General features: G+C 42.8%; 1 protein-coding gene across 1 annotated transcript; it reads right to left on the bottom strand.

The window, feature by feature from the left end:
• Positions 1-232: 232 nt before the first annotated feature.
• On the bottom strand, positions 233-15934 carry socs5b (suppressor of cytokine signaling 5b). Its single transcript, XM_080450044.1, has 2 exons — positions 15643-15934; positions 233-8580 (listed from the first exon to the last, which is right to left on the bottom strand). The coding sequence occupies exon 2, from the start codon at positions 8560-8562 to the stop codon at positions 6868-6870; it is 1695 nt and encodes a 564-aa protein (XP_080306170.1). The 5' UTR covers positions 8563-8580; positions 15643-15934; the 3' UTR covers positions 233-6867.
• Positions 15935-25532: the final 9598 nt, after the last annotated feature.

Raw genomic sequence — 25532 nt, 5'->3', positions numbered from 1 at the left:
AGAGAGGGTTTAAGTGGTTAAGATCCATTGTACTGTACCTATTCATGCATATCAATTTAGTACAGATAAATGCTGGGATCTGTGTTTGAATGGTCTACGGTCCTTGCAGTGATCAAGAATGAAAACTTAATAAAGTCGGCCACTGACTTCCTCCGAAACATCTCTAACAAAAACTGAGCAGACCAGAAGGGGCGAGGAACCATGTCGACATTAAATCACGAGCCAGTGTGGATTACACTTAACAGTTTTTATTTGGAATATTAAGACAATGAAGCATAAGCCAAGCACCAAGAGTGACAGCTACACGTGTCGCATCATACGGCTCTTAAAAATGAACAGGTTATACTGGAAAGAAACAACTGTGTTTTTTACTTGTCCTTTTTTTCCATTTAACGGTGAAGCAGATACACGGAACAACAAAGACACTGAAATGTGAACATGATTACGTTTGTTTACACTCTCCAAATCCTACCTTCCGGCAATAGAAAAAGAAAAAAAAAGGCGAAAAGAAAAGAAAAAAAAGAAGAAGAAAGTAATGGAACAGCGATATTCGTCTTGACTAAAGTTTGGTTAGCCCAGTGGCTGGAGCCCTGGATTTGAGGGGCTCTCCTGATTGGTCAGAAACGAATAAGGCGGTCTGGGAATAACAGCGGCGCTGTAGAACAGTGGTTCTCAACCTTTGCAGGCCGCGACCCCCCGAAAGTTGAGGCATTACATTTAGCTTGCAGATCAGCATTTTTTTTGGCCTCTTTCTTATATAATTTGACAATTTTGCCAATGTTTGACCAGTTTTTATTGTATACGGTAGTTTTTAGATTACTTTTGATGCAGTAATGGTCTTTTCTCTTTTCTTAATAAATTTTTTAGGTATTAAAAAGGTTTTAAAAGTCCTTAAATTGTCACTTCACTGTCATCTGGGGATCCCCCCCAAAAATCATGTGGGGACCCCCCTGGGGGTCCTGACCCACAGGTTGAGAACCACTGCTGTAGAATGACAACCATTGGTTCCCATCATTGTCAAGTCCTGTTGCCTCGGCACCCGCATCCACACAGCAACCAATGTGCACATACAGCATTAAAGTGACTGAGGATTGCAACCACTGATACAGTACACTCCATTGCATATTAGGGAGAAGTAATAATGAAAAATGAAAATATTTAGTCATACATCTTTCTTTTTTATTTACTCTATCGTGTTTGCATATAGCACTTAACCCAGCTTTCCAAAAAAAAATATATGGGAAACATGAGAATAAAACTTTTGTTTAAAATTAGTATTTTTGTTTGTTTGTCCTCTAAAAGCAGAAACCATGAGCCGTAGCAGGGGCTGGGGTGGGGGCACCGAGACCTGCTTCCAGAAGTGTATAGCTGTGGTTGAAGGGGACAAACTGGCCAGTTGCCTGCCTCCCATCCTAACCACACCCAGTGGTTTCCTGCTACAAAACATGGCTCTCAATAGTGCAGCTAAATAGTGTCGTTCTAACAACGATATTATAAGTTCAAAATAGTTAAATTCACTGCGTTGTTTTTTTTACCTCTTCAGAACACAAAATATACATGTAAACACCCATCTTTGTTCTTCCCTTTGTGGGGGGGTGGGGGGGAGGTGGGGTGGGTTACACAGAGAGGTGGTGCTGGCTTAACGTGGTCCATGTTTAAGTCCCTGGGTAAGGGTGGGATGACAGGAGGAGGGCGTAATATCTTAATGTCTTGGGGGGGAGGGGGGGGCAACGCAAGTGTCAAAAAAGTGTTTGTGAGTGTTCGCAAGAGTTTTGTCTGTGACTGTGCATGCACGTGCACGTGTCCCAGACAGTCGGTGCACCACAGTTGAATAAAATGTCCATTCACCAGTTTTCTATTACACCATTCATCATACATCATACATACTATTTTTTATCATTTTTTATTTTTTGTAATATAGTTTTTATTCTCCAACTCTACAAGTCATATGGCAAACGTGCTACAGTTAACTTCAGAAACTTCCCATAGGGAAAACTGGGGTTGAGAGGGTCCTGGTGGGACTTTGCCTTGCACTGGGGGCCTGCCTGAGAATGAGAACTGGGTTGTAAGGTGAATTTGGGGGGGGGGGGGGGGGGGGGGGGAGGGCGCACGCAAAACATAGTTCACACGGGTCGCCTGCCATTACGCCTCAGTCAACTCTGCATCCCCTCTGTGGCTCTGTCCACACACAAGCGCACACACATACACAAGCACACACCACCGAGACTGCGGCACGGTAGGAAACACAAACGGTCAGGTCAAACGACATTGCTTGTAATGCCTGAACACAAATGAAATCCAGGACCACCACTGCTCCTTTTCTACCACTCGAACGCGTTTCCACACCTTGAACAAATATACACACACGCGACAAACTCACAATTAAAGTGCCATTTACCCGCAATTCCCAATCCAGCCAGTTCCCACTGCAGGAAGCCAGGGCACTCAATGGGGCATTGTGTGAGCCAGGCGCTCACTCTCTCTCCCTCTTTAATGCTAACTTTAGCCTAACAGGGCTGGGTGAAGTAAGGGTGTGTGCGTGTGTGAGAGAGAGACGGGTGCTACAGCACAAACAAAAGGCCCTAAGTCCAGTTTTTACCACGTATCCTCGCATCAGCAGGGTGATGTTGAGGATGTGGTCTGGGAGAAGAGAGTTAGGGAGAGTAGAAGAGTCACACAGCACCCATTAGTCAACACAGTGTCCCTTTTAGTGCCCGGTAAATTTAGATGCTGGAGAGGTAAAATTAGCCTGTGATTAGCACCCGCGGGTTTGGGTGGGGCACTGCCAAGAGCTGCCTGCCAGCGCTAGGCCGGGTCATGATAGACAGGTGGCATAGAGGAGGAGAGAGAGTGTGAGTGCGTGTATGTGTGTTCAAACAGATATACCATGTGTAGTTGACATTGTGAATGCAAGGCTCGAAACATAAAAGTGCACATGCAAGCGACTTGAACGTCATCTTCTTTCCCCCCTAAATAATTATCCAGCCCGTCTGTGTTTTTTTTCTTATTAATACACATGGGCGATTAACATGCAATATTCAAGCTTTCTGGAAAACAAAGTGCAGGGACGGGGGAAATATTTCAGACTTCAAAACGCAAGCTAGTGTTTTGTGTGTTCCGGTGGGGTTCAGTAAGCAATGTAAGAGTGGGACTCTTATCTGCAAGATGTGTCATGATTTCACCATTACACCCACCTAACCCAATTGAAACTGTAATCAACAAATCTCTTATTGCCTACAAATCAAAACTGAAGTCATGCTGTCTTAGTGTACAAAGACAGAAGCAGAAAAATCTTTTGATTAACTTCCACTATTACTTGCAATTAAAATACCCTAACATACACACCATATGTTCTGAAATGTACTTCACCCTTGCTAACAAAGACCAAAGCACTCCATCGTTCATGGCAAGTATTAGAAGTTTGTGAAGCGGATAGGAACAGTGGTTACTGCAGCATTCCTCATGGACCCCATTGTCCTTTTTTATTTTTATATTTTTTTACTAAAAATGAAGGCCCATATCTTGAAAATAATTGTCATCTTTCACTTGAAATATTTGTACAGTTATTGAAATTACTTAATTGTAATTGAGGTATAAAGCCACTGAGATAGCGACAAGCATTGCTAGTTATAACAGCTTAACTGGTGTGAAAGAGCCTTTGAGAGCTTTGGTCACAATGAATATATTCATGTAGGAGAGAATAAAAATCATTGACACATCTGTTGTTCGTGACTCATTCTGATGGGATTAAAAATTGACCTTTAAAATGCACACATACACGGATATGCATGCCCACTCACTCACTCGGGTCTATTATGGATTTTATTTCTTCGGAGAGGGCGGCTACAATGGGTCATTCCTGCTGATAAATGGGTACAACACCCTTCTGAAGCCTAACTCGACAACTGCTGCCGTCAGAAGCAAGGCCACTTGTAAAAAAAAAAGTCACATGGACAGTTTTTAACCTACATGCCCACCCAGCTCTGATCTGCCATCAGGTTTGGGCATCAAATGAAGCTATTTAGAGACAGACATGGATTTCGGGCTGACGTTGGACCCACTAGAGACCAAAGAAAATGTTCAAGGCTACTGGTACAGAAGCCAAAAATGTGACAGGGGAGGGGAGACGGATGCATGCTTTAGTGAGTGAAAATGGGCATAACAAAACTACTGCTAACTATTACACTCAATCCCCTAGCTAAAAAACAACATAGCACCACTAAATCTTTTCTTTAGATTAGTATCACTTTTTTTCGTATACAATATTTTAACGTGCACCATGAATAATGTGAGCTCAGAGCTCATGCACCTTTGTCTTCTTCACTGTTCTCTTCAGTCTCATTAGTCTGGATGGGCCGTGCTGGGGCATTTCATGCACCATATTTCCACTGAAAAGTGAACTGGAACGAGATTTAAAAGAAAGGGGAAAAAAAGAAAAAAAGACAGCTCCCTAAAAAGGCACAAAGGTTACAATTGGTTGTATTTTCTCTTCACGATGCAAACTCTCCATGGAAATGACAAAGCCAACCAGCATTATGCATGTCATAGGTCATATAATGGAGTTCATTCAGATGAAACAGTTAGGTTATATAATCAAGACAACTGGGGGAAAGTTTGTAATGCCTCTGAGAGTTCAGGGCTGGCCTACACAGTCAGACCCTCCAACACAACCGTGCATGTCTTGGGACTTGACAAAATAGAAGTGAAATGACTACTCGAACAAACCCCAACTACTGAGAACAGACTTCAGATTTTTCGTCATTGCATAATGCTCTTTTTTAAATTAAAGCTACAATCCGTACGTTCTTGCCACGCAATGACGTCCAAACAACAACAAAGATGGCACTGCATCTAGTGTCCAATCCGGTGCACCATCGGCCAGGTGTCCTACCTAACACCAGGGTCAAAGTTTCTCAGTTTGAGAGTAGAGAGTCCACCTCCAACCACTGCAGATGTGCTTGCTGTATAGTATTAACATTATCTACCATATACAGGTTTGTAAAAAAAAAAAAAAAAAAGATACTGGATTGTAGCTTTACAAATGTCATATGTCAACTGTCTTCACAATTGTCTTTATTATTCAAACAAAGAGCACTACACACTGAAGAAAAATAATGCTGACTTTTTTTTCGTGGGAGCTACTATTCTCTAGCCTTTCAGGTCATTGCTTATGAGGTTGTTTTGAAGTTGCTCTGTCATACCACTAACGGGATGATCCAGTTTGTGAGGTCAGCCATCCTCTGTATTCTAAATGTTTCAATGTATTGTAGTGTCTCATTAGCAACGCCAGCCTGGTTAACAAATTAATAGTCATTAACCACTTACGCTCCGTTTCATTATGTACAAAATTCTTGGAAAATAGCATTTCTGCCTATAATGATGCCCACAATAGGGACTGGTTGAAAGTGGTTAAGAGGGGGTACTTTAGCTTTTTTCTTATTTGTCTTCGCCTGCCACTGGTCACATGGTGAGTCAACATTTGTCCCCCAATTCTCGAGTCAATTCCGAAATGGCTTGATGGAATTCCTCACTCAAACCGGAGGGCTTTACAGCTAGCTGGCACAATGTGGCAAATACCAGGTGAAGACGAATTACACTCAAAAGTATCCCTTTAAGTGTGACCAGCGTGCCAGAGGCCACTCAAAGATTACCAGTGTGAGGAAGGTGGGGTCTACATCTCTCTGACACCAAAAAGCCACAGCACAAGTCCATAAAGACTGTTTGACAGTAAACCTGGGAAATAAATCTCAGAAAGAGTATGATCTATGAACTGTGTGGGGGTGCTTGTGTGTGTGTGTGTGTCTGTGTGTATACACATACAGTAACAGCATGCAGAGAGTTACAGAGTTAAAGTGCCTGTGGCAAGTGAAGAACTGACAGACTGCTTTGAAAACTATAATGGCGGCAAGGAACTGTCAAAATCTTTCCAGAAGAACCAAGCCTTCTCCAGAAATCAGTACTGTTATGCAGCGGAAAGACAACTTTAACCAATTCAGCTTGCACCATATAGGACGCAGTAGATAGATTCTGCATACATCGCAGGACGTAATAAATACGTAGTAGTTTGTATAACCTACACTACATTTTTCTCTTTGCCCCATTAAAAAAGGGCACCTGATGTACTGTCCTGAACTTTGCAGATCCTATCAGAATCTGTCCCCTGTCCCTGGCTAAGTTCATACTGCTCCTTATTAAAGGAAAAACAAAAGAAAAGATGGCAAGGGGTGCATCTGCATAGCTGTATCCATGGGACAAGCTCTGACTGCAGTTTTGCTAACAGCGCCACCAGACGCCCTCTCAACCCACACACACACACACACCTCAAAACCCTCACTGGGCAGGCGCTCCACGAGGCGCTTAGTCAAGCAAAACAGAAAAGGAGGAGAAAAAAAGCACAAAGTGAACTGTACAACATAGCTAACCATGTGGTCCTAACTAGAGATTTGGGATGAATAAGGTAAGCATGCAGGCAGGTCTACAGGCAGGGTGATGTTCTGGGATCAGGCAGACAATTAGCACAAAACAGTAAAGAGAAGAGCGTTTGCTCTTTCCCGCCCTGCCAAAAAAGAAAAAGAAAAAACCTGTTCAACACTAAAACATGTGCTTGCCAGACAGCGTTATACTGAATATAATCATATGTAATTTTTTTGTGATGTAAGTATTAACTAAAACAATAAAGAGATTAGAATGAATCTTGTATAGCTCGTTTCATCTATAATCAACCCTCCCACCTCCTGTGCCTGACAGAGAGCCATATTTGTATGGCTTCTTCTGATTGGCTAACGGGTTCGGAAGGGGGGGCGGTTCTCAAAAGTTTTGTACTCCTCCTGCAGCATGTATGTGCAGGCCAACAGGGGAAGTCCCGCCCTATTTGACCTTGAGTGGCGGCTCCCTCTCTAGCCAGCGAACTCGTACTTTCTGTTTGTAGTGATACTCCTTGAGGAAGTCCTGCAGGGCCGGGGGCAGCGGCAGGGCGCCAATGCCGTCGTAAGTGGTCCAGCGGCAGATGGCAGCACGCGCCAGGTGTTGCAGGCTGAAGGGGAAGGTCCGGTGGAGCGGCGCCGTGAGCAGCGGCTCAAAAAACATGCAGGCGCTGGGGTCCTTGTAGTGCTCCAGTAGGCCCGTGACGGTGGACGAGTGGAACACGCAGGGGTCATGGGCGTCGAAGCTGAAGTTGTGGTTCCACTGCTCGATGCGGGCGTGCAGTGAGCGGTTATAGCGGCGGAAGCTGACTGAGAAGAGGTAGTCCTCCTGCGCCGAGTCACGCAGCAGGAAGGTGCCCTCGGGCCGCCCGTCTAGCAGCGCCTCTGCCTCGTAGCGGTCCATCACTCCCCAGTAGCAGGGCAGAGACGTGATCTGCAGCAGGTCCGGCACCAGGCAGTGGATGTAGTCGATCTGAGTGTGGACCTTCCAAGGCCCCGGTTGCTGCCGGCTCAGGTGGCCGTCCCCGGAGGCATGCCTCTGCTTGGGCCTCCTGGCCTGCAAACAGAGGGTGGTCGAGTCCTCCTCCGAATCACAGTCCTGGGTTGAGGCTGCGGCCCCTAGCACCTGACCACCGGCCCCCGACGACCCAGCCCCACTGGAGCAACCGGCCCCAGTGCCCCGCCCCTCCCCGGAGGTGTCTCCCAGGCAAGGAGCCATCTTTGGTCCCAGTTTGTAAAGAGAGGAGCCTGGCACTGAGGCCTCCAAGGTGTGGATCTGAGCGTTGGGCGGAGGGTCCACACCCTCCTCAATGCTGAGCCTGCGGCGCTCACGCAGGCGTTCCTCTTCGTCCTCGGGGGAGGGGTGGGCCGGGTCAAAGGCGTCCAGCAGGGCGGTGGAGGAATGCGGGCTGACCGGCGCCGTGTGCTGCTTAATCAGGTGCCATTTGTGGGCCAGGTCCGAGCCAGGAGGGAAGGGGCAAGTCTCTAGCATCAGCTCTGTCAGGTGGATCTTCCGTTTGGAAGTGACGGGGGTCTTGGATGAGCGTGAACGTCGCCGAGGGGGAAGTGGGAGGCAGAGACCTACAGTGTCACTCAGCCGCTGCCGCAGGGAGCGAGCGCTGAGACTGCGTCCTCCAGATACAGAGTCTCCCATGTCCTGGATGGAGCTGACTCCATAGCGCCTGTCCCTGCGACTCCCACTCCCCCGCGAACGCCCCGACCTCCTGTCAGCTTCCAGGGAACTCTGGGTTTTGGTGGAACACGAGTGTTTTTTCTTGCCACCCCATGGAGCATGGCGGGAATAGGAGTCTCTTCGAGCCAGAGGCATGCCCCCTGGGCCTCCCCGTACATCCTCTGTGTCCTTGTCAATGGTGATCTCCACTATCTGAGGGATGTCTGACACACAATTGTGATGGCGTCGCCCCGCTGTTACCAGTGGGAGCGGCAGAATGCTCCTTGAGGGACTGGACGCCGCCGAGGTGGCCGGGGCCTCGGCCGAGCTGCCTCCCAGTCCAAGGTCCACCACGCAGTGCACGGCGTCGGCCTCGATGATGCTCTCTCCGGGTCCTGAACTATCGCTGTGGAAGAGGGTTTGGCATTTGCTCCTCAGGTTGCTCCACATCTTGCCCACTTTCTCCATCGATAGGAGACCCGGGACCTGTGAATGAGAGGACAAAACTATTAAGTGATAGGCGGAGAAATCGCACCATGTTAAGGGCTTGCTTACATTCCAAACAAAAGTACAAGCTATATAAAATAAGGTCCCATATTTCAATTCCCCGATCTAGTAATTAAGACATGGTGTGAGTGTACCGGGAGGTCTGAGAGGTGGGATAGTTTGAGTAGCTGGAACGGCCGTGTTAGGAGTTGCCAGGCAGACGTGCAGGGACACAAGGCCACGGCTATAAATGAACCCAGGGATCTGCTCCCAGTTGATCTGCTGGTATGTACTGTATTACAGAGCCAGTCTAGACCTGACCAAAACCTTTCCCTGTAACAGCAGCAGACAGGCCACACACACACACACACACACACACACACACACACTTACTTCATCACAGTACCAGTGTTTGACAGGGATTTGGAAGTAGTAGCACCAACCTGCTTTCCAATGATGTGAATTTCAGTGCGAGCATAGTTACCACAGGTAAGTGGACAACCAAACACAAAACCTCAACAAGGATTCACTCCACCATTGAGCATTTCCTTCTCCCTTTAACTCATGGCTGTTGGACTTTGTGCATCTAGTTGGAGATAACAGGGCAGGATCCCATTTTGAGTGCATTCATTTTTGTTGTATGGTTTACTAGCATCAGAAATCTAACCCTGGAAGTGTCCGTGCCATTCAATATTCACTTACATGGGCACAAGAAGGGATCTCATCTGCTCTTGAACCAATCTGCCTCTCTACCTCCGACTTACAAATAACACTTTGTTCTACTTTAGGGTTAGCAGCACTATGTACCTTTTTATTTTCTCAATAAAATGTAATTTTGTTCAATCTGTATGTTAATACAATACAACTTACTGTATACAATTGGAGTGGTTGTATTTTGTCTACCTGCTCTTCTATCGAGACATTTAGATCGTGTCAAAGGTCATGTCTCACCTATAGACACAGGATCTGACACAAATTTGTATCTGATGGTCAACATTCTATTTATCCCCTGAGCAAGCAGGCAGGCTCCACTAGCTCAATGGTAAAAATGTCATCACTTGCGCAGGAAACTGGGTCCAAATCCGGGGTAGAAGAGGAATGTTACATAGTGCAGCTTTAAGACTAGCAATACTTTTTGGCTTAACATCGGCCCACTTGCAGGGCAGACCTAGTGTCTTAATACTGACAAAGACAGGACCAACTTGGAATTGCACATTCAGCTGCAACAGACAGGGCTCTGTGGTGCATATGAAACAAGGCTGGTGCCCAGCACATGACCGATGAAGTTGATTCACCATGGCCTATATACTGATTTTAGTGGAGGGAGTATACACATTAAAACATCTTGTTAATTTAACTCAGAGTATATACATGTAATCAAATGGACCAGTAAGGGTCCATTTGGTTACATTTGTACACTCAAAAGCTACAGATAAATGATCACTGAGGATTTTACTGTGTAGTACTCCCTCCACCCTCAAGTGCAGGCAATCACTAACCAAACTCATGATGTCTGGGCAAGTTCCTGGCCTGATTATAATTCTAGCCGCCGAGTTCTTTTGTAGTGAAGATAACATTATGAAATCCCCATCCCCTCTTGATGGTCACCAGACACTTAGAATACGGAGTCCTGAAACAACAGCAGCATGGGACAAATCAGCTGCTGTGAAGATGGAGTACGTAGTTTCTCAAGCTGTCAACCACTAAGCTGCATCACCAGATGTGACATGACTCATTCACTGTGGTTCGTTCTGTGCTCCAAGTTTGTCAGCACAACAGGCCAGAGGGTCTGGAGTGTGAGTGCGGTGCATTGTCTAGCAGTCCATTGGAGGTCTTCCCTCTGCATTTTATGATGCCGAATTTGAGGCATTTACCCGATACGCTATGTACAGTAGGCCTACATGCAATGGCAGAATAAGCCTTAGTCAGAATGCAAAAGTGACCACAAGCATTTAGGGTCATTTGAGTGCAGAGGGAAAAGAATTGTGCAACACTATAAAATCCTATGTTTTATTTTAACTGTCAAGAGTGCATGAAAAAAAGGGTGCATTTCACTTTTCTGATTAACTTTCAGCCTTCAGCCGTACAAAGTTAAATGAATACTCAGGATTTGTGTGTAGATGAAATAGGAGAGAAGAGTGGAGAGAGGTAGAGGAAGAAGTCTATGCAACTCCTAACTCTGTTCTACTACGCTGCTACGCAAGACAATTCTCTGAGGGAGTCCTCTCCAGAGTCAATATCCCAGTTGAGATTTCTTATAAGATTTTGATTTCATTAATATAAATTTGCTTTTGAAGCCTAAGAATACATTTCAAACAGGGCTTCCCTGTAATTTTTTTTAACTGTAAAAGCAAAACTCTTAATTGAAATGGCTAACTTCAAGCAGACAGACATACATCCTTACAACCCTAGTTGGGTTTAAGACCGGTTCTACTATCCTACCCTGACTGTAGTACTTCAGTAACATGAAACGTGGCTTTAAGAATCAATCTTGCATCATGTTGACAACCCCTTTCTGCCTTCCCTTCAAGACAGACTGGAATTGTGAGGATGACAGACTGGAATTGTGAGGCTAATGTTATATCACATCAATCTTGGGAGGATGTCTTTTTCCATGTGGGTTGGCATGCTTTATGCTTCTGCTAGCTAATCAACTCAACAACAACAAACTTCCCAGTTATAATAAGACATCAGACAGGCAATTGCATCTACAAATGTCAAATGCAGTGTGTGTGTGTGTGTGTGTGTGTGTGTGTGTGTGTGTGTGTGTGTGTGTGTGTGTGTGTGTGTGTGTGTGACACACGTGTATATACAGTATACAAGTAAGACGCGCGAACGCGGTAAGCGAACGCCAAAAAATGTAGGGGAAGGGGCGGGCTTAAACGCAACCTTGACAGGTGTGTTCAGTTTTCAAAGACCTTTCATTTGATGTATGGTACGTCTAAATTGGACATTTACTTATCTCAGAGGAGCTGCACACAGGCAGTGCACACAGGCAGTGCACACGGAGACACAGACAGAGACACAACCCAAGCAGAGTTACATAGTAAGCTCCACTTGGTCGGAGGCGCGGCTTCGCCGCGCCTCCTTCCGCGTTCGCAATAATGATTTTCAAAAATGAATTTGTGGTTGGAATGGTTCAGGTGATACACGTTACTTGGCCAGACTTAAAAGTATAAGATTACAGAATACTGCCAAAATAAGGCCACAAGACATAATCAACATTAGCTTCTGCTGCAGAGTATAACTACACAATATTAGCAAATTATAGTCAGCCCCATGCAGAATTGGAACGCAATTGCTATCAGGGGCCTGATAGGCCTGAAGTTAGTGGGAGGTGTCATTCAGCTAAATTACAGCAACAGGTAAAGGCCTGATTATACGTTACGGTTCCATGTAACCTCAAGGGTCCACGGACAGTGGACTCAACATGGTTCTGAGTGATTATACTACAATTTGGTGCAACATGGGGTGCACTTAATAATAGAATGTATAATGTAATGACCTTTAAGAAATGACAATAGTACCTTTACCAATCCTTGTTTTTGTAATATGCATTAGCAGAAAGTATGCATTGTGTGCTAAAAGTGTGACTTCGAGACCTGTTTCACTGCAAAGTATCACATTTTTTGTATCTACAGAACTAAGATATCTCACCAATATTTGGAGTTACATCATGGCAACACCTGAACCTCTACCAAAGTTTAAGTGAGCTCATTTTCAACTTTTACTCACTCAGGGATTTCAAAACTATTGTAATGAGGCTGTCTGCTTCATCAATTTACAACGTAACAGGCCATAAAACTTCATATTATATCTTTAACTGAATATCTGACATAAGGTGCAATTTGGTGGTCAATGGTCAAGTTTGGTGACAAGCAATGCGGATCAAATACGCACACCTAGGTTGCCCCATTGGTGGGCTTTTGGAAAAAGCTCAAAGAGAAGATTGTGTGCACATCCCATTCCCACGCCTGTATTTAGGCCAGGTGCTGGACATCAAGGAAGAATCAAGGAAAAGAAGGAGGAAGTCCGCACACTGTTCTCAAGCTCCAAGAAACGCACTTTTTATTTTTGCAACGTTTCGACCTTCTAGGTTTTCATCAGGCAAATATACTGTATGTATATATATATAATATATTTTCCTGATGAAGACCTAGAAGGTCGAAACGTTGCAAAAATAAAAAGTTAGTTTCTTGGAGCTTGAGAACAGTGTGCGGACTTCCTCCTTCTTTTCCTTTTGGAAAAAGCTACAACTATAGATACCTCAACTGTATAGGTGAAATTTTAAGTCTGAACCAAATCTAAACAATCTAAATGTGGAATTTTCTTTTCGGTCATCATGTCAACTTTTACATACGCTGCAACGTCTGCTGTCGACTGACCGAAACTGGCAAAAGAAAAATACATTTATTTTACAATTATAATTGGCACAGACTACCAAACATGTTCGTGACTGAGCTGTGAGTAACCCCAACATGTTCCATGTTTATCCATAGCTGTCAGTGTAACAGAATGACCAGTGAGACCTGACATGCCCTGCCAGTGCGTGCAACAGGGTCAGCTAGCTAATCTGCCTCAGTCCTCTTGTCCTCATTAGCATGTTCCATTCTGATTAGGCATCAAAGGAACTCAGTGAGCTATCCAAGACACACCAAAAATTATACTGCAAATGCGAGACCCTTCTAAAAAAGATCTCTACGCACAGTATCGCTACCTTACTGATTGGCGTGTTTGGTGGATGAACAGCTAAGACAATGTAGGCTGCAATAGAGGTAAACGTACAATAAACAGTAGAGATCAAAAGAGGATAACAACATACTTCAGTTCACATAATGCCCAGGTCTGCTATGTGAGCCAGCCAAAGAGCCATGGATGTGAAATTATAACCTGGGTGGGAAACTAAACATTTTTGTCTACTGTCTACTGGTGGTATTAAAAGTTTGCAGACTTTTTTTGATTTCTGGATTAGAAAATAACCTCCAAACCAAAGTTAACAATGGTTGATTACCTGACATTACCTTGCTGGTAGACTTGCTTACTTTATGCCTGGTGTTAATTTCCCACCCAGGTTCTAACACTAGTAGTCATTTCTATGCACAGCCTATATTGTGTGAAAAGTAAAAAACCAAATGAGACCAAGTACTGCTAAGAACCACTAAAGAGTTTAGCTTCAAGGGTGAATAAGCTCTGCTTGGCTAATTAAATTCAAAGTACAGTAATCTGTTAGTAATTTGGTGTGAATGCCACCACTGACAATGGCTCAACCCAGTCTCCAACCCATTTAAGGCCCTGCCTCTGAACAGAATTAGGCTACTTCTGCTCTTCGAAAGCCTAACACACCCATTCTCTGGGGATCATAGTGATCTAAGAGAGGGCTGGAGAGCGGACAAGATTAAGGGAGGAAGCCTTCTCTGCCCAGACCAGAGTAAATGAGATATTTGTGGTGTCTCGCTTTCAGAAAGCCGTGTGGGGTGGCAGGCTTCCACGCAGGGTCTTCAAGTAACTGAAACAAGGCATTTTTTCTGCACTCTTTAACACAGACTGATCTTGTCAGATGCCAAACTCTTGATGACAAGGTTGACTAGTAAATGTGACTGCCTTTTTCATCAGAGTTGAAGATATATATATATTTTTTTTTAAATACCAGACATTTCTGCATCATGGGACAGCTGCATCAGGCTCAAATCAATGGTTCACCTTGCAGCGTTCAGTGATGTGCATTATAATATATGGCTATGTACGTTTCTTACAAGCAGTTATTACCAGATGTGTCATAGCCTGACACTAAAAACGCTTAGCAACCGATGCTTATTTTTGGGCTAATCTGCACTAGCTGCAGCGGAAATAACGTCGCATCAGTACCAACTAACGTTACCGCTAATTGTCTATATCAGTGGTTCTCAAAGTGGATTCCAGGGACTCTGTGGGTTCCTTGATGGGGTTCTAAATTGACCCATACAAGTCTGTAGCTCTAACAGTATACAAATGGAACCAGTATACTGTCAGAGTTCAGGGGAGACCTTGAAATTTTAAAGTTTGAGAAACACTGGTCTATGTGACGAGCTAGCGGTGTGTAATGCAAGAGGAGCAGCTTTCTAACTAGGCTAGCTGCTGTTACAAGGGCTTTGGCTTGTTGGAGGCCCAACTTATCCCCGGTCTCAGTTAGCCAAGCTAGCGTACAGGCTAATGCGTTAGCCATACAATTTAAGTGTCTTGAAATAGATGTCCATCCAGCAAGTTAGCTCTACTAGCCGAGCTATCATTTGTCTTCTTAATCTCGCGTTAGGCGTGTGGTGTTTCTGCACTAATTGTAGTTAAGAATGTATAGTTGTGGGGTTAGAAACTAAAGCAAATGCACTTTACTTAACGTTCCACAAAGGAACTGTCAAAAGAGTGTTCCCAGTAGTTTCGTGTTGCTAGAATGCAACCCTTTAGCTCATGTCTAGAATAAAGATACCAAGGGGTCGTCATTTACGTCACAACCAAGCGTCATGTAGCACAAGTGCTCCAGGCCCGCACCGTTGTAATATTAAGCTTAGCTTAAAGGGATATTTCACTTTCAAATAAAATAATGAATGTATTAAAAAAGTAATTGATCAAAATCATGGTCGTGATTTATCCATTAATTTTTTGTACATTTTTATCATGTTTATTGTATTTGAAAGTGAAATATCCCTGGTGAAAAGTTAATCATTTTCAACTTTATTCAGTTGAAGATAGGTAATTTTTTTACCATCAACACCAATCTTAGTAAGGTTGGCACATCGTAATAATATACTACATTACAACAAATTGAGCCTCGAAAGTAACCATACATGCTACAAAACACACTTCCGATCGCATGTTGTGACGTCACGGTCGCATCCTTGGTATCTTTGGGCTTAAACGTTAGCTTGGCAACCAACTAGCGAGGTTAGCACGGCGTTAGCTTGTTAAAAAAAGAAAATCGACACAAAATTCCTCGTGAATTAAACGATACGGTGCCGCTAAGGGATGCATAGCAGGCACATGGAACGTGTTAGACAGCAGGCCGCGGGGCTTGTAGAATTCACAGCTTACCCTTTTGTCTCTTAGAAAGCCCTACTCAACAGCTCTCTTTGTCTGCAAAAAAATGGCTATGAAGAGAAGTCAGGCACATATTATTATCCCCCTTGCGGTCCACGGTGTCAAGGCTAGTTGTCAGTTTCATTCCGAGTAACAACTTAACCCGAGAAGATGAATTCATTTCATAACGGCTAAAATATTCTTCGTTAAATGCCGCGACAGCCTGAGCTTTTTTTTTCATGGTCGAGTCCTCATTTTTTTTTTTTTTTTTTTTTTTTTTTCTCGACCCGTGGTCCGTTGCTGTTCCTGACAGCCTGGATGACGACGGTCGCCGAAGCAGAGAGAGCTGAAAGAGGCGGACGGACGGTGGCCAGTGTTGCCAGGTTTTGCGAGAGAAACAGGTAACCAGGTCTAGGAAAACAAGCCCACATGAGACCTTTTAGACCTTCCAGAAAAACGCAGGCAAAAATCCTTGATTTTGCGGGCTAAAGTCCTTGATTTTGCAATGAAATATGAGGGGTTTGTATGAGATTTTTTGCGAAATATGCGAGAAGTTGAGAAATATGTGAAATATGCGGAAAGTTAAAAAATTTGCAAAAAGTTGCGAAATATGCGGTGGTTTTATTTGATTTTATGCGGTGAAATTGCGGGAAGTTGCGAAATATGCAAGAAGTTGCGAAAATTTGTGAGATATGTGGGGTTTTATGTGATTTTATACGGTGAAATATGCAGGAAGTTGCGAAATATGCCAAAAGTTTTTTTGTATATTTTCAGATGAGGGTCTGCATACAAATACATATTACTTTTGGGGTCCTTGACATGAAAATGTTTGAGAACCACTGGTTTAAACAACATTAGGAAACAAGACCAAAATAAGCAACTACACCTTAGAAAAGCCCCCAAAAAACGCAACCCGCAACTACCAATATTTACGAGCAACTTTACAGAAAAAGAAGCCCAAAGTCGCTTATAATAAGCGGACATGGCAACACTGCCGGTGGCCCGCATGCGGGAGCGGAGCGGAGTGGCACCACTGCGGTCCAATGGCGACGTGGGGGCGGGACTGAACGCCTCGCACAACTTCCTTCCTATGGCAACTCGGCGGATAGGGAAAGTCTTTGAAATAGCCGATCTGCAAGCTCATCACCGAAAGCGTTCGCAACGCGCTGTGAGCTTGCAGATTGGCTGTTTTTGCTGCGCGACACCACCGGTCGTACGGGCGAAGCGTATCGGGGCTTTGGAAGTGTGTGGCAGTGTTGCCAGGTTTTGTGAGAGAAATAAGCAAAGTAAATGTTTAAAATTAGCATTTTAAACATTTACTTGAAAATAGCAGATCTACAAGCTTGTGAGATTGTAGATCTGCTATTTTCAAAAAATCTTGATATAAAATGTGGAATATTTGGAATATTTTGAAACATTCTAACAACACAAATCTGGTCCCTGGCACAAACCTTTTTCAGATGGGGATAGGGACAAATACATATTAATTGGGGGTCCATGATTGATTGATTGAATACTTTATTAGAAGTTTGCAGATAAAAGCACAGGAAGGAACAGTTCAATACAAGGTCAGCTAATAGGAATTAAAAAACCCAAGAAAGCCATTGGCTTGTTTCCATTGGGGTCCTTTGAGTTTGTAATCAATTCATAGTGACATAAAATGACAGATTGATTGATTGATTGATGTAGTTTATTTAGTAAGACATGAGAACAGTACATGACAGTACATAACAGTACATGGAAGTACAAATTCACAATACAAGGTCTACTGGAACTCTCATTAAGCACTAAGCTTGTTTAAGATGAGAACCCCATGCACACAAATCATGATGACAGACAGATATACACTACTATGCAGAACATCATAAAAACAATTTAGGGAAAAGAAAAACAAGAAACAGTAAACAGTTCGAGGGGGAGGGGGGGGGTCTAGGTTTTGACTTTTACCTGGGCCAGTTTCGAATTGTTTCGCATCTACACTTTAGAAACAAACAAGCCCCCAAAAACGCAACCCGCAACTACTATTTATACAAGCAACTTCACAGAAAAATAAGCCCAAAGTCGCTTATAATAAGCGGACATGGCAACGCTGGTGTGTGGGCCTCCGCATGATAGGCATCGCAGGTACCAATGGACGGAGAGACCGGAGAGAGCGAGAGACGGACGATGAAGCTCCTCCATTGGCAGCTGCTTGGAAACGTGGAGGTAGAAGTGATGCTGGTGGTGGTGTCCAGTGGTGGAAAAAATACTCAATTCTTTTACTTAAGTAAAAGTACCAATACTGCAATGTAGAAAAACTCTGTTACAAGTGAAGTAAAAGTCCGGAAATCTAAATTTACTTGAGTGAAAGTACAAAAGTATTGGCATCAAAATATACTTAAAGTACCAAAAGTAAAAGTACTCATTATGCAGAATGTCCCGTTTCACAAGGTATGTATAAAATGGATTAACATCAGCAGATCTACAAGCTCACAACATGTCACATGATGAAGCGCTTTGAGCTTGTAGATCGACTATTTTCAAATAGCCAAAGTTTAAATAGGGCTGAAGTGGTTCATTTGTAAAACTAAAGTTTTCAAATAATTGTAGTGGAGTAAAACTTAGAATATTTGCCTCTGAGATGTAGTGGAGCAGAAGTAAAAGTACTGAAAATTGGAAATACTCCAGTAAAGTAAAGGTATCTCAACATTGTACTTAAGTACAGTACTTAAGTACATGTACTTAGTTACCTTCCATCACTGGGTGGTGTCCGGTCCCAGCCAAGGCCAAGCAAGTTGCACCAGCAGCCAGCAGGCAGATCTTTCATGACGAACAGAGGGCCATGCAGGCCCAAAACAAAGGATGGGACGATGGGTGCTGATGCTGCTGCCTGCAACTTGCTAAAAGTTTCATCATCATGAGTCATGACAGCTTCACCCGTCTCAGCGGCGTTCGAGTTACGTCCAGATAGGGACAGAATTGTAAATCATCAGCCCCTCCTAGCCTCGGTACCCCTGACACGTCAAAAGTAGGTTCTGGTGGCCAGAAATACACGGTGGGTCCGACTGTTCCGAGGTCGCAGGATTTGACTGGGGCGAGTGAACTTTGGTGGCCACTGGCCAGACATTATGGGTCCGACCGATCTGACTTCCGGAAACCACCTCTTTTTGATCTACCATGTGATGTGATCAGATTGGGGGTAACCGGAATGCTCGCCCCAAAACACACTCGCCAACATTTATTCTGCGGACCGCTCGCCCCCAGCATTTCTTGTATTCTTGTGTTTGTTTCACTGAGGAATGAGGATAAGTTTAGGGTTTAGGCATAGTTTTACTGAGGTTAAGTTTATAATGTGCCCGAAAAGGTTACCCACCCTTGGCTTACATCAACATGTTTTCAGAAAGCTGTCTGTGTATAAAACTTGGCTATAAAACATTTTCTTCACATGTCTAGTTGGCAAAATGAAAGGTGAATGCTAATGCTAATGCTGTGGCATCAACTGTTGTATAATTAAAATGCAGTGAGCATTTAAGTGTAGACGTGACATACACCAATGGAAATTTCAGGACAATTCTAAGGTCACAAAAGGAGCATTCAAACTCACACCCGAACATGAGGTCATTAAGGTGGAGTCATATCATTCATGACCACATGACACAAATCATAATGGCAGAGTAAGTGGCATGACTCAATGAAGTAGTTAGCAGAAAGTGATGTCCAGCACCAGGAAAATCACTATCATTCACACTACTACCATCATGACCTAGATATAGGTTATTAGAGGAAGAGGGATAACTTTGGCAAGAATGTGTTTTCTATGCCATACCCAAATACCCCACTGAATACCTGTATGACAGTATACTTAGCACTTTCAATAAAAAGGCTTAAACCTGTCCAAGCTGCTCCAATTCCTTCCTTATGTATGTTACACTTAACACACTTTATTACTTATTACTACTTAGTACTTAGTACCTTACTTGTAATATAACCTTATTACGTACTTGTGTGACAGATAAAGTATTTTAATCTCAAATCTAATATCAAATAAATGGATTGATGGGATTGCATCAATGTGTGGCTTGGTTTGTGTGGCAATATTATTATAACAAACCTTTCACTGGTCAGTAGGGCGATGAAGTCTATGTTGTTATAAGGCTTTGTTACAGTAGATGGAATGTTATAAACATAATGAATATTAAGAATCAATAAGAGTTTTATTTGTCACTTAATATACAAGTAAAAGCTGTGAAATGTTGGTGGGACCTGTCCCGCAGAACTGTAACAATACAATACAACAAGAATGTAATACTAGCCTAATAAAAAGTAAGAATACAAAAATAATAACAATAATAACACTGGATACTAAATCAAAGTTAGGGTTAGGAGCTTGTCTTAAAGACAGGTACAATATCTTGTGCAGGGGAACTGGGTTCAAATCTTGGTTTAGGAGGACATGAAAGTTGTAGAGCGCAGCAGACTGTTTTTGCCGAGGCAAAAAGGACAGGGCTGCCATCTGGTGGCTGCAGGATGGAAACAAAATGACACCATTGTTAAGTACAATTACTAGATATGACTATAGTCATGCTTATTGATAGTCTTTTATGAATAAAATAGCATAAATTCTGCGATGTTTTGTCAACATTATTAAACTAAATTAAGATAGTACTAGAGGTAACTTTAGTGCTATTTTAATGTACTTTAATATGGGTGAATTTCTCTCTTTTTTTACATGGTACTATTGACTATGCAAACCTCCTCAGTCCTGAGACCTTTACTTCTGATTCTTCTGCTGATTGAAGCTGTCAACTGACATGACAAAAATAGACCTGAGGTGACTGCTACATAGCGGTGGGCAATTAACAGAAAAATATATATAACCGGTATTTAGAACCAATAACTGACTTAATCTTGTTTATTTTGGTTAATCAAATATTCTAGAAGTAGGTTATTTTTTGGCAATTCTTTATTTCTTGTATATCAACGAATCAATACGAATTAACCACTTAACCCTGTATTATACTTCATTGTACAATGGTGGCGAACAAAAATAGGGAAAATAGCCAATTTACTAGCTATAGTGACACGTTAGATAGAATGAATGACTTCCTTGGATTTCAAATTCATGCAACTGACAGCCCTGAAAGAGACTGGTATAAATAGAGCATCTACATGGAGATTATCATTGTAATAATCATTCATTGCAGAGGAAAAGAAAAAAGAAAAACGTTTATTTTAAATGCAGTTGACCTTTGATTTATTGCTTACCTGGAATGTGTTGTATTTATTCACACTATAGTATTTAGTCTCCGTGGTCATTGTTGCAATGATGGCTCTGTTGTATGGTATCACTACTATACCCATACAGTATAGTTTTGTAATACCACTTGGCAATTTACTAATTGCAGTTGGATGACAAAATATTTAGTAGGTTGAAAAGGATTATTGTGAACTTTGAGTGGACTTGCCCACCTGCATTTTGTTTTCCAGGGTCTATCTGGTGTCAGAAGAAATGCATACGAGTGATAGTACACCAATAGTTTTTATACACTACACAATACATGGAGAATGAATGGATAAGGGAAAGTGCATACATTGTCATGCATGTAGAATTCACCAATCTTGTATTGGTCATGGCAGCATTGTGACAGTCAGCAAGTTGGCCCTTGCATGCCAACGCAAGTCATGCTTCCGGTCACAGTCATGCATCTGGTGCGTTGAGAATTTGGAGTACATGTGCAACGTGCCAAATACATAAGCTGGAAATGAGATTCATAGTTCATTCAGAGCTCATTGATCACTGATCTGCTACAAGCCTATATCACAAGGTGCGGAGCCACAACGAGGAACCACATTGTGGTTGTATTCATTCAGTCTGTGCTATACAGTAATGTTGCTTATGCTTTCCATAATACCAGCATTATGATTACTTCATTGATTATTACATTACTATGACTACTGCTCTGCTGCTGCTACAACCACTGCAATGGCAGTAATACTGCCATTGCAACTATTGCTACTAGTACAACTACTTCTACCACAGCCAGTACTACTTGTCAAGTCAAGTCAAATGTATTTATATAGCACATTTCATTGGACAAGCATACTCAATGTGCTTTAATATAAGAAGAGAAAATGCAACGGTCAATGATGAACAAATTACACATATGATTAAAACATAAGAATGAATACTACTGCATCAAACTAAATGAGTCACGAGTGCTTCACCAACTCTCACATTTATGATCAATGACAAAATAAATTATGTCTTTTTAAAGGAAACTGTATGAATACATTAATAAACAGGTTTGCTGTGGGATTTAGCCCACCCCACTCCCACCTCAACACCCCCCTCAGCCCCCTTCCATACACAGATTAGCTTTTAATGTTTTTTAAACAAAATATTTTTACAAATAAGCAAGCAAGTAATTCATATTTGTTTCAGCAGGGTGAGATAGGGTTACTCAACTATAAATCTCAGTTTTCCCTGTAGGATCGCATGTTGCTTTGGGACAACTATGGGACGTGAACTGCTGGGTTAAGGGAAGATAATGAAATACTGTACCTCAGTGCTTCTCGAAGTGGGTTCTGGGGACCCCCAGGGGTACTTGAGGGGGTTCCACATGGTCCCCAGCTGAATGATTGATAATTAGTAGCCAAATGGACCCTTACAGGTCTGTAACTCTGAGGAGTTTATACACTCTGTGAGTTATGGGGTTTCATGGCCTAATGCGTACCAAACTTGGTCCTTGAAATTCAAAAGTTTGAGAACCGCTTCTAAGTATCATTGGGAACCAAAAGTTCCCAAGCCATGACGTGGCCCATATAGGGCAGGAGCCTACATATCCTGTTTCTGTAGCGTGAGGCAGCTTGATGTACAAGTACACCCTCTGGACATGATGCGTATGTCGCAGGGACTTACCCCCAATTCAACCCTTGATGCTGAGTGCCAAGCAGAGAGGCATTGGGTCCCATTTTTATAGTTGGGTATGACCCAGCCGGGGGATTGAACCACAAGGCCACTGATCTGGTTAACCACTGCTGTACATACAGTAGCATAAAAGATCAGCTATTAAAGCCCACCAGTCTGTGACTAGTAGGGGTGTTCTTTGTATGATGCTCACATGAATTACTTCTACAGTAAGGTCACTCTGATTTGATATAGAAGCATTTTTTCCACGCTGAAAGCCCTTGAGAAATGATCAGTGAATATGTCTTATGAGGCATATCATCAGTGGTTTTCAAAGAAATAACCAAGAATAGATTGCTGGGAGTGAGGGCATGATGAAAATCATCCCCATTTGCCATTTCATGCGAATTTCAACAGCTTAGCTTGCTCTTTAGTCATTTTTTAGTATAGATGCCTGTATTTTTCCACAGAAATTCATTGGAATAATTAGATTTTCCACCATTTGTGTTAGCAAGGATTGCATAAAAATCATTCAGTTTTATTTGATTTTACATAACATTAGTTCTTCTTCCATAAGTATGTAATGTTTATCTATATAGCACCTCTCAGAAGGACTTCCAAAGTGCTTCACAGCAACAGCAAAACGATTTGCGTGATGTTTGGACAAAATCTGTAGGAGCAGTCAAAAAATCTGCCTCCTGGTGGCACTATATCAGGCGGCAGGCCCATGTGAAACATTTGGGGAAGAGGTTCTGCTCTGGCATCCAGGGAGTGTGTGTGCACAGTTTCGCTGCCATCATGCCTTGCCAACGGTGCCGGAGATTAGCTGTTCACAGTCTCGTCCATGCCTTTCGGCCTGGCGGAGCCAGTGATAATAGCTGAAGTAGAGTACATGATAAAACTAGAAAAAGTGCTCCTCGGAGCACAGGTCTCCGTCGAGGCAAGGCAGGTTATTGTGGCCTCCTGGTGGCGTTATAATAGGCCAATGTGAAAAGGGTGCCATTCATTCTTAGGCCTTGCACGGCAATCGGACACTGCATTCTTGATTTGAGGCATTTTGTTCAAAAAATTTTCAAAATGTTTTTCTAAATTAGACCTGCTGGTGGCGCTATAACAGGCCAATGTTAAAAGGGTGGCATTTGACCCTCAATATAGTGTGAATGTGCGTGCAAAGTTTGACCGCAATGGGATGCTGCGTTGCGATTTGCGGCATTTTGTTCAAAACAAGCCACTACTGCAAACTTTAGATTTCAATCTTAGCCAATCAGGATGGAATATGAAAAATCTGAAAGACCCGTTTCGTTTAATGACTATAGAGATGTGTGTACCGATGTGAAGGATTTTTGGACAAAATCTGTAGGAGTACTGCATGTCAAAAAATATGTTTTGCACAAATCGGCCTCCTGGTGGCACTATAAAAGGCCCATGTGAAAAATTTGGGGCAGAGGTTCTGCTGTGGTATCCAGGGAGTGTGTGTGCACAGTTTCACTGCGAGCAAGCCAGCGGGGCCGGAGATTAGCTGTACACAGACAGAATGACGGACACACGGACGGACACACGGACGGACGGACGGACGGACGGACGGACGGACGGACAGGGGGCAAAACATACTCTCTCGCCATGCCTTTCGGCCTGGCGGAGACAATAAAACCTGAAATAGAGTACATCACATGGGAGAAGAAATGGGTCTTTAGACCTTTGTAAAAATGGGGATGGACTGAGATACCCTAATGTCAAGGTTGTTGCATAGAGGCCACAAAGAAAAAGTACAGTATGATCCTCTTTCAATCTTAAACAGACTTGTGAGATTGCAAATAGTGCCTGATTTGAGGAGAGATTGTGTTGGGCAGTATGGTTTTGATAAGTCCTTTATACAACGGAGTCTGACATTATATATTATAATAATGTAACAATGACTGATAATATTTATCTCCATCAGGCGGAGATCTTGCATTCGGTCATGTCTGTCTCACATACTACTAGGCCAATCAGTCTCATCGTTTTTGGAATGGCCAAGGACCTCAATTATCGAATATCGTCCAAATACATCACTGAAAACGATGCCATTTTTGTGACATATATATCCCCATATTCACTGATGTAAGACATACAATTGCCATATTGGATCCATCTGGAGTTCAACTTCACTTTGGATGCAGGTTTATCTGAAGAGGATAACCAAACCAAGTGCTGTGGGTATGCTGACTGGTATGAAAAACCATAACACTTTGGTACTGCCATCAGTGGCTGTATTGTTGGCTTTTTGAGTAAAGTTGTGTTGTCGAGGAGTGGCAGCTCTAATAACAATGCAGGGATCATTGCACAGCATTATGCAGTGTGTATCAGAGGTTGGACAACTTCCAGTCTGCCTTTGCACAGACTGTGGAACTGAAAATGACGATAGGTAGCCAATCAATGTGCATTCAAGGAGCCCTGAAGCACATTTATAGCTCCTCAACGGCAAACAAACAAATGGAGTGTTGGTGTTATGTCTTCAGACAACAAAGGCCTATTAAGGTCAGTTTCAAGAACACATGTACTGTATATGTAATGCTATGTAGTCAATCATATGTTCTTTTGTGTTATTTTGCATTCCAGAGGTTTAGTGTGCACAAGAATAACAAGCTTCAAGATCCAAGGTTTATTTTATTGTTACATCTTACGTACAAGTACAGAAGAGTACAATTCTTTGGTTCCTCAACATTGTTGCAGCAGTAACAACAATAACAAAGAAAAGCAACAATAACACTAGAAAGTAGTAAATACAGTAAAATACAAATATTTATTGTATTCATACTGACTACAAAGATGTTCCATGCTAACATGCTTCCAATGTATGGGGTTCTGTTCTTTACCAAAATAATCTGAATTACACATTACACATGATAATAAACTGAATTAATAAAATCAAGTCTGCATGTTCTAGAGTGCACAATTCCCTCTGTGCATCTCCCTCTAGAATGTTTGCTTGTTGAGGTGTGGCAGAGAATTGTAAAAGAGATAGGGAATTTCACACAAA

This window comes from Gymnoscopelus braueri (genome assembly GCF_963280865.1).
Source record: "Gymnoscopelus braueri genome assembly, chromosome: 14".
Classification (NCBI taxonomy): Eukaryota; Metazoa; Chordata; class Actinopteri; order Myctophiformes; family Myctophidae; genus Gymnoscopelus; species Gymnoscopelus braueri.
This window is presented reverse-complemented; position numbering and strand designations above follow the sequence as displayed.

Coding starts and splice junctions, on each gene's coding strand:
- socs5b (XM_080450044.1), bottom strand. CDS start 8,562: ATGGAGAAAGTGGGCAAGATGTGGAGCAACCTGAGGAGCAAATGCCAA.